Source organism: Parasteatoda tepidariorum, chromosome 10 (genome assembly GCF_982258835.1).
Source record: "Parasteatoda tepidariorum strain Cologne lab strain chromosome 10, Ptep-v5.0, whole genome shotgun sequence".
NCBI classification, from domain to species: domain Eukaryota; kingdom Metazoa; phylum Arthropoda; class Arachnida; order Araneae; family Theridiidae; genus Parasteatoda; species Parasteatoda tepidariorum.
The window spans coordinates 19,072,467-19,087,982 of NC_141764.1; the positions used below are offsets into that span (position 1 = coordinate 19,072,467).

The 15,516-nt window shown below is 30.4% G+C and overlaps 1 protein-coding gene across 1 annotated transcript; it reads right to left on the minus strand.

Annotated features, from left to right (window-relative positions):
* Positions 1 to 8,187: 8,187 nt before the first annotated feature.
* Positions 8,188 to 15,485, minus strand: LOC107440413 (mitochondrial genome maintenance exonuclease 1). The gene is made up of 4 exons (XM_087153360.1): positions 14,541 to 15,485; positions 12,846 to 13,062; positions 9,915 to 10,047; positions 8,188 to 8,404 (listed from the first exon to the last, which is right to left on the minus strand). Exons 1-4 carry the CDS (start codon positions 15,226 to 15,228, stop codon positions 8,258 to 8,260), a joined length of 1,185 nt encoding a protein of 394 aa, XP_087009486.1. The 5' UTR covers positions 15,229 to 15,485; the 3' UTR covers positions 8,188 to 8,257.
* Between the last annotated feature and the right edge of the window lie 31 nt (positions 15,486 to 15,516).

Sequence of the window (15,516 nt, forward strand, 5' to 3'; positions counted from 1 at the left end):
AGACGTAAAACTACTTTTTGCGTGAAACTTTTTACGCGCAGGTAAAATTCAAGATTATTCCACACGGACAGAACCATATAAATACCATTACAATCGTTCATCAATCGAATGCAGTTTCAGTAACATATAACATTTGTTATAAAATAAAATACATAACTATATAATTGGCTGTTAAAATTTCAATTGTAAGGGACAAAAAATTTTAAATCAGTTCAAATTATATAACATTAAATGACAAAACCCAAACTTTTTTGAGCAAAATTTCTCTAATATTTTGTGAGAAATAAAAGCACTTAGGTTAAAAAAAATTTATTTCTCAGAATCTATTTGTCTTCGGTGGATTTCGCTTAAACTTAATATTTTGTGAATTAAATTGCATAGATAAAAATGAGTTTAAAAGTTAGTAGATCTTACCTTTCGAAACTTTTCAGACCAGCAATACATAAATAATAAGAAATGGTCCTGAAAAAAATAGAAATTATCCTCTATATATAGAGGTGCTAGAGTTAAAAGCAAAATTTTTTTTTGATTTGTTTAAATAGTTATAGAGAATGGTTCCAGAGAAACACGCAAAAAATAAAATTAGCATCAAGGAGTCCAAACTATTATGATCTTATATTTTTGATAGCAGCTTAATCCCTTCTTTTCCATATCTTAATAATCTAAAACCTAAATCTGACCAAAAAATTTATCTGTTCACTCTTTTGAGCCTGATTTAGTGAGTACACTTATTGATTAGCAGATTAATCCATTCATTGTATCTTAGTATGCGAAAATCTGGGATCAAAAGTTATTACGATGTTCCTTTTTTGAACATTGTATTTTAACTGCTCGCTTGTAAATAATTTGTCACTTTATGCCTTTTTTTATTATGTAATAATTTTTAAATTATTAAATTATAAGCGTAAATATTGAGGGCAGTTTTGGCAACATTTTGTTTAAAAAAAAGGCCCCTTTAAAATTCATCCGGAGTGCATTGGAACCTGAATGAATGATATACCTCTTATACAATTTGTTGCATCTTCAAGTTGTAATTGAATAAAAAATTAGATTTTTAAATCTATCATTTACAGATACATACTTCTAAAGAATATTTTTAAAATACCAACGAAGATTTTAAACTTCTAAAAAAACAGTAGACTAATGTAAAAATAAATAGGCAGGTTTTTATTTACAATTCAATGAATTTACTCAAATTAAGACCTCTTAATCTTGATTATTCTTTTTACAGTTAAAACAAATTTTTTGTTCCTGTTTTGTTTCTTTCTTATCTTTTAAACTATTAATTTATCGACATTCCGCTATATATTTCAATCGCCAACCAATTTCTTTGCAGAATATTTTTTAAAAAAAAACGTATTTCGCTAAAACATAACATAGTTTTGATTTGAGTTAGAAACACTTTTTGGATTTTTTTAAAAATAATTCTCTCATTAAACTTCTATGATGACACAGACGTTAATGCCCTGTCGAAGAAGACCGGGATTTATGATGCAAATAGGCGTGGTTGGAAGTTATAGTTGGAATTGGAATCATTGACTAATTGAGTATTGTGATGAAAACAGCATATGACAGTTGATGAAGAAAACTGGATCATAATTATAATAAACTTTTTATTTAGTATTTGTAGAGACTGATATACAAATTATAATTTTATCCCTAAAGCTTTCTAAGTTAAACAAATTTCGCATAATAATACAGTCAGACCTCGATATAAGATCATCCGCATATAAGGTCAAACCGCATATAAGGTCACTTTTCCAAAGTCCCGGCTCACTAAATAGGAATTCTTTGTTACAGATTATCGGATAAATGGTCAAGTTTTAAAAATCGTTATCGCATATAAGATCATTTTTTATCTGAGGCGAGGGAAGCTCTTTACTAACAAAAGCCTATTTAACTTCCTTACAAGGCAATTACCCCTCTCGAGTTCTAGGAAAATGTGGCAGCCAACGAACAAGCTACAATTTCTAAAATTGTTTCACAAGTTGTGGACAGTGAGGACCATGACAGTGATCCTGAGACTATAGCTGTAAGCCAAGAGGAAACCTTCAATGCAATAAATGACATACGAAATTTTTTTACAAACCATGAGGGAGGTGAGGAACATTTTGAGAAGTTACAAAATCTAGAAGACATTGTTCGAAAAAGGAAACCAAAAACGAGACAGACCTGCATAAATGATTATTTTAAATAAGGTAAGATGTAATGTATGTATGCACACTTTGAGGAAATTTGTAAACAGCTTTATTTTAAATTTAAAAATCTAACTTTCTTTAATTCTTCACTAATTCTGCTAAAATTTATTGACTTAAATATTTAATTTATGGCCGATCGTTTTCGTTCGTATTGCCATTTTTATAAAGTCATAATGTGTACTATTTACGCGCTTAGTTACGAACTGCTAATGAATTGGTTAAAAGGTCACATCGCTTATAAGGTCACTTTTGCGATGACTCTTAGGGTGACCTTATATCGAGGTCTGACTGTATTAATAAGGACAGGCCAACGGAGACAAATCCCCCGTGACCTGCATATTCAAAAGCCAAATTGAAAAGTAATTGAATTTTTCCCAAGAGACAGTTAGAATCATGAGAAGAGATCCAAGGTTGGTGATTTATCGAAAAATAACATAGCCAAAAATTAAGTCAATTCCCCATAATCAATATTAGGTTTGAAATTACTTTGGCGATCGCGAATCACCAAAAAGACTGTGAGAATTATTATAACCATGTTGCTGAAACATATTTGTTGTAAGAAATTTAAGAATGAAGAGTTATAAATAGATTTTCATTTTTGATTAAGCCCGACAGTGAATTAATGAGTCTACATTATAATTGAAATAAAAAGTTATCCTCTACGTTGATCGACAAGAAAAGAATAAAATATTTTAAGTTCACTTTTTATAAAATTAACCAATTGATTTAATTTAATTATAATTTGGTTAAGAATGATTAATAAAAATAAGCTTAAAAAATTAAATAAATTAAAAAAAGCTAGGAAATATGTAATGCCCATTGTGGCATCACAGGGTTCTATTCTCTGTGGTGGCTCAAAGCTCTGTCTGCATCTGAGTGATTATGAGAACCAGCTTGCCTGGGAAGTAAAAGCGGCCGGTGCGCAATGCTGACCATACTTCATGTATTTTGTCACGAAAATACGGAGTCTTAACAATCCTTGATCTCATTTGCCGGTAATTTACTGCTGCGGAGATGTTTAGTTATTTTTCAGTTATAAAAAAAAATTTCGCTATGAAATATAATTTAACTGCAGAATTGAAGGTTTTCATGTGAAGGAAAAAAGATAAAGCATCACAAATATCTTCTAAACTTTAGATGTCCAGAAACTATTTCATTTCCAGAAATAAACTTCTATTTAAAACAGAAATAGAAAAATGTTTTTACGAACTTTGTGAAACATAATTGTAAAATAGAGAATAGAACTCCGACGTATATTTTCATAAAAGGTTCCCAAAAAAGATTTTCCTTGAATTCATCTTTCAGATGAAGAAATATTATTTTCCACACACAAAATTGAATTATCAGTATAACAAATAAAGATTCATAACCAGACAAAAACATTTGATTATCCTGTTGGAAAAGAAGAAAGAAAAAAAAGGGGAGAGATCGGGATATTATTTTGAGATCAACAAAGGAAAAACGGGAGAAGACATACAGATATTATTTGTTACAAGCCGAACAAGTGCAGTTCAGCTTAATACGATCAACGACTGGCATTAGGCGCTTTGAGGCAGAGTTTTGGGTCATTGCATTTGATGGGCTTCACGGCAATGCGCGGGATCTTGGCAGGAAAACGACACTTGGCAAACGCCTTGGCGATGGTTTTATTTCAATTCACTCAGATAATATTTTATTTCATTTCTATATTCAGGATAAAAAGAAGGATTTATTTTGAGTTATGGAAGGTTTTAGTGACATGCAATACTAAAAATTAGAGAAATTTATTTTAAAAATTTCGAAAAACTGAATCAGATGAATGTATTTATTTGTGCTTATTATTGAAATATTTTTTCCTACCTTGTAGGCTGCATTCGAGAAAAGTTTACGTAAAGACTAAACTTAAAATAATTATTACGATTACTTTTTTCAAAAAAAAAAAAAGAAAGAAAGAAAGAAAAGAAAAATATGGCTTGTTACTTCATGGTTAATAAGCTCAGATTTTAATATGAAACATTCATTACAATTAAACGTACACTTTAGAAAAGAGCTGCAATGACTTAGGGGTTAAAGGCACTGGGCTTTTCAGTGTTAAGAACTACTAATCTATCCTCAGAAGCAACTGAAATCCACCTAGCTTTAGATCGATGAACACCGGTCTGTTTAGGAAGTAAAGGCGGCTTGTGTGCAATGCATAGGTGAATTCATACTGTTAATAACGACATTGAAAAGTCTGAATCTCCATGAATCCTCTGGCCAACAACGGGCTGTTGAGGAATTGGTTTTATACTTAAAAGGGGAGAAATATTTAGCTGGTTTCGAAAGAAGACTGAAGTTGAAAGATGATTAATAGAATAATCCCAAGTTTCATTAGGCAATCAAACAGGTTTTGATATTTTCATTGAAATAGAATAGAAAATGGTAGAAATTGGTTGTATTTTGTTTGCATTTTTGTTTTTTTCCTCGTTTAAATATTAAATTGTGACTCCCAACTTTGTTTTTACTCGAAACTTGAAAAGGATTCTCTAAATATATACTATATAGAAAAAGAAGTTATTGCGAATACAACCCGTATAAAACCATGTCTGATCGATAGATTGCGCTGTAATAGTAAAGTGAAAACGAGATATAAAACGATGATTTACTTAATGATGATATACTTATAAAAAATTATATACTGCCGGGGTATATAATTATGATATAAAAATGACGTACTTATAAAATGACGTACTTAAGTCAATTTTCAACTTCTCCCACAAGGGAAATTTCAAAATTAATTGTAGCGTCCCTTTCTTACTGCAGATTTGTATTTTCCAGAAAAAATTACTCTAATGTTAATTACAAGTTTTTGCATTTTGGTTTGTAATTATAATTGTAACAGTAAAATTAAAACGGCGTACAAATTAAAAATTGTGATACATCGAGAAATGCTCGTCAGATTGAAAACATATAACTAGATGTGTTTGATATTTTGAAGGGAAAAAAACTATCTAATATCCCAAAACTTGGCCCCACCCCAACCCCTGAAAAAATAATAAGTAAATAAATTAAATTCACTATAAATTAAATTAATTATAAACAAACTACCAATTTCTTGCTGTTCACTATAAAACAATGAAATATCATTCGCCAAGCAATAGTAAGCACAGGACCACGGTTAATTATAGCGTAGTCAGCCGGCTTAATTTAAATCGTCCCGATTTCAAGGACGGACGAAAATTAGAATTTCTGTAAACTATAAATGATGGGATAAAGTAGATAAACGTGCCAAGTAAGCGACTCTTTCTAAACGCCAAGTAGCCAACACCTGTAAAGTCTTTTATATTATGCAGTAAAGCGGCTAATAGGCGCACATTAGGCGGATGAAACAATGTACAGCAGCGAAGCCTGTTCTTTCTGTTAACAACCACCTAACCCGATAAATTAAATACGATGAAGCCCGTGTAATGACGCTTGTTTTGAAAGAAATGTCGAAATTGGTTTGGCGTTCTCTTTTGATGGAGGGGGAAGGAAATGAGTTTCTTGTATGGAATCGTCTGAAATAGGAAATTGATATAGATCAGGGGCAGCGTTTGTTACGAAACGTTTTTAAAAGTTTGGCTTCTTGCAGACGATTATTAAGAGTTCTTGTCTAGTTTGAAATCATTTGAAACAATTCTGTGACAATTCTCTAAATTTATTGTCATTAATAAGACATTGGCAACAGTCTAAGTGTTTCCGTTTGAAGATTGGTTAGGAAATTTTATGAAAGGTTACATTTTTCAAGTTTTTTTTCTTCTCTTTTTTAGTTTTGTTAAAAGGACTTTTCTCTAAAACCACTTTTCACATATGAATTGGTGTTTGAAATTTATTCGGCAGTATTTTTCGAAACATGTAACCATGGGTATCGCAGGGCTCTAGTTTTTGAAAGGGACGAAATTAAAATACTAAGTGGCAATATTTTTCTAGCATAAGAAAAAAGCCTCTTATATTTTTTAAAGGATTAGATTATTTTGATTTCTTTCTTGCTGTTACTTTGATAAATTTAAATCGCTACTGGTTCATGAAAAATTCTGTTTATTTATTTGGAATATTGAGGAATATATTATTTATTTGGATCCCCGCCAACAATGCCTATGCATGTAACAAAGTTCTTTATCTAATCAAAATGAGAGCAGACATTATTCTATAATGTCAACGGATTTTTTTCCCTTGCAAAATTATACAAATACAATACTTTTAGATAGGCTATAAATATAGTTATTCTTATTAAGATAGGTTATATAAAAATAATCAATATTTTTAGCTAGGCTATTTAGTATTATAACTTAATCTGTTTTCAAACTTTTTGAGAAATATTTTTGTTTTTGCAATGTTGACTTTTGATTTTAAGAGAACTTTCCAACATCACGAAAAAAAAAGGGGGGGGGGAGACCGTTTTTAACGATACATTAGAGCAGATAGTCACTGATCTCGTTTTAAGATTAGAAGGTTTACACGTAAACCGCATAGCAAACCTTTTAGGTTTACATTTAACAGGTTTTTGCTGAGTTAAAATAAGCCTTATTTTGCTATCTGGGATTGAGTTGCAAGTTCGCATATTAGTAAAGAGCAAAATGATCATTGTTTTAATTGAAAACGGCAGCTGGTATTTGAATTCATAAAATCAAAATGGGATTGTTGATAAAAATTGGGTAATTTCGATAAAAATCGTGTAATGTTGATAAAAATTATTTTTATTTGACTGCGACACACAATTTAAATTCATGTCGTAAATCAGCTAAGCCTTCTTATATATGTATAAAGGTTCTACTCCATCCGAGGTCACTGTCTTTTATAACCGTTGAACAGTCGACCCGATTTGGGGCTTATGACTACTAATGTTCAATTCCGTAGCCTTGTATTTTTGAACCCAATCCAGAAGACAAGGGAGCTCCTGGATCAAGTATCAGAAGAAATTCGTCTGGGTACAAGACTTTGTGATCTAACTAACCCGCAATTGCGCTACATGGAGAGGAAAACCTTCCACGATTAGTCTAACAGCAAGGAGAGTCTAACTTATATACCTCTGAGGATATTTACACGTCAGCACTGTGGTCGGTGCAATCCGGGTGCGGAATTCTTATCTACTAACCATCGCTGGGGATTCGAATCCGGTTCACCTCATTGGAAGGCGAACGCTCTATCCCCTGAGCCACCAAGGCTCGAGGTCGCTGTCTATGACTAATCTTCAATAGAGATTTACGACAGCTTGTGGTGGTATATGAAATTGCCAACAGAAAGTTGGCATTTTCAATAACAATGCGAATCATGAGATTGTGTTTCATGCATTTCGCCATATTTTTGTTCATAATTTCCAAATAATCGATTTTATAATGAAATTCCCAAATAAATTTATTATAAAAAATACTGCCTGAAAAAGTGGTTGTTGTTGTTGTAGTTCATTTACGTCGCACTAGAGCTACACAATGGGCTATTGGCGACGGTCTGGGGGATGATCCGAAGACATACCATCACAATTTTGATCCTCTGCAGAGGGGATGGCACTCCCGCTTCGGTAGCCCAACGACCTGCAAGCGAAGTCGAGCACTTTACGGTAGCACAGTTTAACGAGGACCAATACCGCACACCCTCGGTCCCTACGCAGGCTGATCCAAGTGGTCATCCACCCGCACACTGACCGCAGCCAGTGATGTTTGACTTCAGTGATCTGCTGGGAACCGTGTCTTAACGATCAGTCCACTGCGGGACCTGAAAAAGTGGTAGTAACTTGTTTATAACAAGAGGATATTTCTTCCTGTTACCTACCACTTAAGCATTAAAAAAGCAGTGGATCCATTTATGTTAATATGGAAGACAGAACTTCCTTGTTTCTGTAAAATAAATCCCAGCTATTGTGTTACCACTTTTTTCTTTTTTGAAAAAAGTAACTGTCTTTTTAAAAGGACGCTAGACACAAATAAGTTTTTAAAAAAAAGCGTTTTATGCATTAAGATTTTTTTAAGAAGTATTTAAAAAAAAAACATACAAATTCTGTGGTTTAAAAAAGTACATTTTATTATACATTTATGTACAGTTTACGAATTACAACGAAGCTTATTTTATTTGGAAGATTCTACAATCTCCCAGTATAGTTTGATTCGTTTCAACCATTCTTTCCAATATTTCAACATTTTTTCTTCATCAATGAAAAGAGGATTTGCAGGAACTCCACTCTCATATGCAACAACTATTAATCCTTTTCTAACCTAAAAATCAAAGACATTGTAACCATAACAAAACCGAAATCAATAAGAAATGCATGTTTCCCATCCTAGGAATTTATAAAAACATTATCTACTAAACAAAATAATAAATGTACACAATAATATTTTTCATTTAGGAAGTAATCTTTCGAAAGTATTGCAAAGGAAGGTAGTCTGCCCAACTTTTTTAGTTGAGCAGACCAAATCAAATATTAACAAGTAGTAGTGGTTTTCCTCCAATGTTTCATACAATATACATATATATAAACACTACACTAGAATATGTATAAGAAACACTTTCACATTTCAACATTTCTTTTTAAATTTCTCAAGAAATTTAAGAGGCTTTAAGAACCGACAATAAATTACGAAAAACAAGTATTTTTGAACACCCTATGCTATAAAAGTTAGCAATAATTGCATGGAATTTTGTTAATTTAGCTTAAATATTTACAAAAATATGGAGATTTTTATATAAAAAAGGTAATTTTTTCTCGTGTTTTTTGCTATAACTTCAAAAATATTCAACAAATATAAATAAAACATTGAAAGCTATTTTTAACTAATAACGAAATTATTAGTTTAAATCTTGAAACAAATTTGTTTAAAATTTTGCAAATTCTGAGTAAATAAGTTATTCAACAAATAATTAAGGAGAACTGTTAAAGTGATGAAAATTGTTCCCTTTTTCAATTTACCTAGGTGATCTGCAAATTATCAGCATATTACCTGAGAGGTATTCATTAAAGTATTAACCTTGCTCGAACAGCAGTAACGTTACAATAATATAATGTTACTATTTTTTTGAGATGTAAACAATCAAGTTAAAACAACCAAACAATCAACATATTAGTTGATAGAATCAACAATTATTTGATAGAATTAATTAAGTAAATTTTTGCTTTATCAAAACCAAACTAAAAGTGAAGAAAGGAGTAGGGAAAGGAAATGAGAGAAACAAATATTCAGCTCTTAAATGATACAGAAATCATTAGGTAAAATGTGATAACTCTTGATTCTACACTTTAATGGATCTCCCTACTTAAGCGGCAGATTAGTTATGTAATGTGCTCACTAAAGGCTTTTCAGCTTCAACAGCAACAAGTTTTTAAATAGATATATTACTGCTGGTGTAAAATCCAGAAGACAAGGAAACTTCTGGATCAGTACCCCCAGAGGTATGATTTGTTATGGGAACATGGAGGACTTTGCAACTTAACAGTTTAATGTGCATCAGTTACAATTTACTACACCAGGATCATTTGGCCGATGGGAATCGAACCCACCACCACTTGGACATGGGTGCAGTGTCCTACTAGCCAGGCTATCCTAGCCTTAATAACTAAATTTGAAGAAAAAAAAAGCACTTCAAAAACTATGAAAAAAAATCCATAATTGATATTTCCGAATTCTTTTAAGTTTTTATTGAAAAAGTTCTGCACCATGTACTAAAAAATGCAAGATTAATAAGGTTATTTTATTTTTCATTTCCTTTAATACTTATTTCACTTACCAAATATTGAAATTTAGGATCAAAATTTAAAGCTCCAACATAGGCAGCAATTTGTAAAGGATTGTCATAGGTGCTGGATAAAGCTCCTTTTGTTCTTTTTGATGTTTTCCAATCAATCACCACCAAATGATCTCTAATGCAGAAAATAAAGAGAAAAATAATTACTGAAAATCTATACATAGACTTAGTTATCATGTCAATGCATTAAAATGTTTTTAATTACACATGTTTTTATTATTATTTTACATTGATATTTTGTAATATTAAATAAAATATTAAGATTTAGGAATATTATTGAAAATTTTCAGACCATGCAAGATTTACACATCAAATGAAACCTTTTCTGTTTTTATAGATGTTTTTATTATGATGCGGCAATTAATAGGGTTTCTATAAAACATTTGTTTTATAGAAACCCTACAACAACAATTTCTTTCAAAAACTACTATCAATTTTTTTTCTGTTTAGCTTTTGCATATAATCTTCGTGTTTTATAGGTGTTTTTAAAAACATTTTGGAAACATTATCTTTTTAATGTTTTATAAAAAAAAAAATTTTCGGAAAATATTTTTTTTCACATTAAAGTTTTGTTTCAAGAATTAAGAGGATATTTTTTTCTATTACTACCTTTTTTATACATTTTTACAACTATTTTAATAGCTGTTAGTCAATTTTTTTTTATCTTAAATATTTCTCATTATCTTAATATCTAATTATCTTTATCTTAACCCTTTCTATTAAAGTTTTTTTTTTCTTTCCTTTACCACATACCATTGTATTCATTAGCTATGTATTCATTATTTTTTAACGTTTAAACTTATTTCTAAATAAAAAAAATATTTATTAATGATTTTTGTTGCTATTCGGCTCATATTTCGGGCGAAATGTTCGGTATTCAGCCAAATCACTATTCGTTACATCCCTAATAATCTCATTTCAATACTGGTACATTGCAATCCCTCAATCAAGAGGGCAGAGAGACGGTGGTAATAGATGTCTGATCTTCATACTACAATCTCTAATTGCATATGAATTTTTCTATCATTGAAATCCCTAGGGTAGTGTATTAATACGACCCTGGGAATTGATTAAGTGGATTCTGAACCATCAAGGTCTTATCACAGAAAATGCTATAGCATCATACACTCAGCTTTAAACATGAGATATCTAATCCAAGCTCAAGTCATAGAAAACAAATACTCCCTCCATCCTATTGCTAAGGTAAATAATCCATTTTTGAAGATTTCGTTTTGTAAACATTTTGTTAAAATCTTTTATTAAAAATGGAACTAAAAACCTTTCATTGTCCTCTTTACTATTCTCATAGAAATTTTGTTTCATAAACAAAATCATAAATTTATCGATTGAGGCCCTGACTTTGTAAAACACAAAATAGCAGCAATAATTTAAATAATCAATTAGGTATACTAAAAAATATAAGGGAACATGTGAGACAACATCAAAATTACAGTAGCCATAGGAGCATCACCCTTCGGTGTTATAAGTTGTAGGAAATATTGATGTTACTTGAATTACTGTTTTTTAAAGTTATTTTTCAAAGTGGCACCTATAGTAGATGTTATAAAGACCAGTTTTGACAGAGGAGGATATTCTGATAGAAAGACAATGGGTTTATTTATTTTAATGATGTTTAAGTAACACTGATGTTATTTGCATAATGATAATCTAGAATTATTGTCACTCTGATATTCAATCACAATCATTGGGAAAATCAGTTGAAGTATATTTTAAACAATTAAGTACTATCTTTGATTTACCACCTTTATCATGACTTACAGTTTGCACAGAGCTAACACACAAACTAAGGTAAGAGAAAAACACAGGAAGTTGTCAATAACTAATTAATCAGTAAGCATGAGAGTATTTAAAATGAATGTAAAGTTATGCTAAGATGAATGGATTGATAAAAATTAACAGTAGCACTATTTTTAGTCACAGAATGTGAGTGCTATGTGAGCAGTTAACAAATGTATTCAAACATGAAGTGAAGAAGTGACTGAAAAGTTATAATTTGCGATACTGTACTTAGAGAAAAGAATGGCACAATCACCTTCTAGCACTAAAAATTCATATTACTTCTATAGTTATAGTCTGGAAGCATCCATCATAGCACAGCTTTACATACCCTTTAAAAGTAAACTGCTTTATCAGTTACAGATAGTTTGCAATGCCAGTTCTCTCATCCCTCATGGCAGAATCATGGCGACACAGCAACATTGTTGCAGAACATTACAGAGTTCTTGCAGACAGATTTTTTTTATTTGGAAAGCAAAGAAGTTTGGGTTTTTTTACCTGCAAAATTTTTCAAAATATTTTTTCATTTTTTGTAGAGAACTCTTTTTTTTCCTTTCTGCAGAATTATCTTAAAAAAATGTCTTTCTTGCATATCGGAGGTGGGGAAAAAACGCTTGATTTTTTTTCTTTCTTTTGAGAATAAATTTTTTTTTCAATGATTGGCTTTAGCTAGAATTTTAGATAGATATTATAAAAAAGTAATCACCAAATAGAAAAAATTTAAAAAAGATTAACTTTACAAATATATTTTAGAACAGAAAAATATTGCCAATAATATTAGAATATGCATTCTTTTATAATTAGATTTTTAAAAAATTCTTACATTTATAATTAACAAATATATATATACTGTTCTGTGCTATACATGATGTTTTTTTTTTTGTAAACAGAACGCGCTTCTCTTACTTTAAATTAGTAACATATATATTTGCTACTATTAAAAATGTTTCTCAGAAAGGTGTACAGGAGAGAATTGAAGCGGAAAGCTCGAAAAAATCCTGCCACTGAGCTCTCATCTTACTTCATAACTGTGAGCAGAGGCACACTTTCATTCTGATGCTATCATATTTACATCTATTCATTTTTTATTAGGGCAACCTTAATAGAAGAACCTACCTATATTTTGCAAAACAATCTACTATACCCTTATAGCATAGAAATGGATGTGAAACTCTTTCTTCTAACAGCTTGATGTCAGTTATTCTGGGAAATATGGTCTTCAGACTTCTCCAATGTCCCAAATTACTTTCCTCAATTAGAATATCAGCTTCAGGAGTTGCACTCAAGTAACTATTAATGTTGGAATGAATAGAAGCTCCATTTTTCAATAACTCTATTCAAACAAAATATTAAAAAAACTTTAAGAAAGTAAATAAATAAACAGATTATATAGGTATCATTTTAATGATCCCTAGCAACAATTTTATCTTGACTCCAGTTTGGCTCAATATAGGTCCTACATGAACATGTACCGTGGATCAATACTGGGATGTCTAGATTTTTTAATATTCGGCCCATGTAGGGGTAATATTGGCCTTTATGGGGCCAATATAGAGAAAACAAAATACCGAGTGAACCAGAGAACTTTATAACCAATATAGGGCCTATATTGGTTGAAAAATATTGGGTCAACCAAAAAAATTTATATAGGACCAATATCGTTAAAATAGCGGCCCTTTGAACCCATATTGAGCCGAGATTCATGAATATGGGTCCAATGAGAGCCCAAGTTATTTTGCTGCTAGGGATCTTTTATCATATCAAGTATGCCCTATGGGAAATATTACTCCTTTTCTATAAATGATGTAATTCATAATATTTATTCATAACTTTTAGTTTTAACCATTTCAATCTAACACCTTCTAGGTTGAAAATAAAAAAAAAGCTTAAAAATGTCAATATGGACAAAGTGTACAGTATTTTAAAAATGAAAAAAAAAGTTTGTAATCTAAATTTTTTGCATTGTTTGTTCTTCATCAACAAGTTTAATGAATAGTGTTCAATTCAATTGAGTAAGGAAAAACAAATCTTGCCAAATTGGTAATTTTTTTCCTTCTTAAATGTGCTCTTTAAAAAAAAAAAAAAAAAAAAAAAAAGTTTAAAGTGAGAGTCTGTTTTTAAGTACCATGAGACATTCTTGTTGAAAGAAAATATTGTGTTAAAACTTTTGATCATTTTCATTTTTTGAAACATTTTAACAGCAGCTAGTAATTTTTCAGCGTAACACCAAAAATGAAAAAGTGCTTAGCGATTTTACAGTGCGGGAAAATTCTACTAGTTTATTCTCCATTGTCTTTAATTTTTTTAATTTATTCAAATAAAAATTTTTAAAAAAAATCTAAACAGATATAGCTGCATTTATTTTTTTTCTATTGCCTGCACCTATAAAATGGATAAGTACCATTAATGCATTTTAATACCATGAAAATTTGCAAGAAAAATTTAACAATAAAAATTAACGTTTTTTAAGAATTTTAAAAAGTTTGCTTAGTGAACCTATACAATTCATGAAAAAGCAATACTTTATCACATTCTCATGTCCAGTTTATCTAGTTATCACTTCCAGTTATCATGTCTAGTTATCATATCTAGTTATGCTTATATAACACAAATCCATAAAAATCAAAGTAATAAACAGCAAAACCCTTTAACTTAAAAAACCCAAAATAAATGTTAACTTAATAGATAAAATAATAAATATATTAAATACACAAAAATCTCATAAAATTCAAATTTATAGCATCAGAGCTTAACATAATGAATAAATGTGTGAATTAAATGTAAATAAAAAGCTGAAAAACGAAAACACACCAGCCCTGTATTTCTGAAAGCCTTCTTCACCTAATTTCTCAATCATATTCCGTTTCCATCGAGCTAAAGCTTCTACACTCTCTTTTGGCATAGTCTTTTCTAAAATTGCAGAAACACTTGGCACCATGAAGTTAGTTTTACTTTCTAAATGTTTCCGCAATGCATTTATTTCATTAATCTTAATTTGCATTTTCTCTCCGTCATAAGACTTATTTAAAAGAGGGAAATCTAAGATATTATTATAATCAAAATCCAATGAATTGTTTATTCCACTTCTACCACTGCTTTTTTTAGGAGCAGGTTTTGAATCGGCACAATCTTCGATGGGAAGCGTAGTTCGGTGCTGAACAATTTCATTAAACTCATTCAACTTCGTTTTGTCGTATTGTTCATTTTGAGAGTGGTTTAAGAGTGGCCCAAATAATTTCTTATTTTCCCAATTCAATCGTTTAACAACCTGTGAAGCCTTTTTCCAATCTAATATTCTGGAAGGTTTACTTGGATGAACAGAGAAAGTTTTCCTATAAACAACAATTTTTCTCCTTTTCGGTGACACCTTCTCATCTTCGTCATCGTTGGAATTATTAGAAAAAGTACAAAAATTAATTTTTTCGATTTTTATTAGTCTGAGGACGTAATCACAAATTTTAAAACGATGGAATTCATTAATCATAATAGATTTCCTCATTGTCAAGTGAAAATACTTGGATAATAACAGATAATGCGAAAAACTTTTATTAATTAAAATTTCAATGACAAGAATGATTTCACATTTCTTAAATATACAATTCACGTTTTTTATTTATATTAAAATTAAGTTGGAGTTATGAGACTGTTTGTTTTTGCATCATTTTAAATTAATTCTGTATTTATTCATAGTCCCCGATTCCCTTTTTTTTTCTATTTATTTATTTACAATTCGTAAAAATCAAACTTTCTCTTTTTAAGAGAGCTTGCTTTTATCATTAATGCTCCA

What these genes read in the sequence shown, in the direction of transcription:
- LOC107440413 (XM_087153360.1), bottom strand. Translation starts at nt 15,228, where the DNA reads ATGAGGAAATCTATTATGATTAATGAATTCCATCGTTTTAAAATTTGT. An exon ending in GATTGTTTTGCAAAATATAG is followed by an intron (nt 10,048 to 12,845) that starts GTAGGTTCTTCT and finishes TTTCTGCATTAG; the next exon opens with AGATCATTTGGTGGTGATTG. An exon ending in ATCCTAAATTTCAATATTTG is followed by an intron (nt 8,405 to 9,914) that starts GTAAGTGAAATA and finishes TTTGATTTTTAG; the next exon opens with GTTAGAAAAGGATTAATAGT.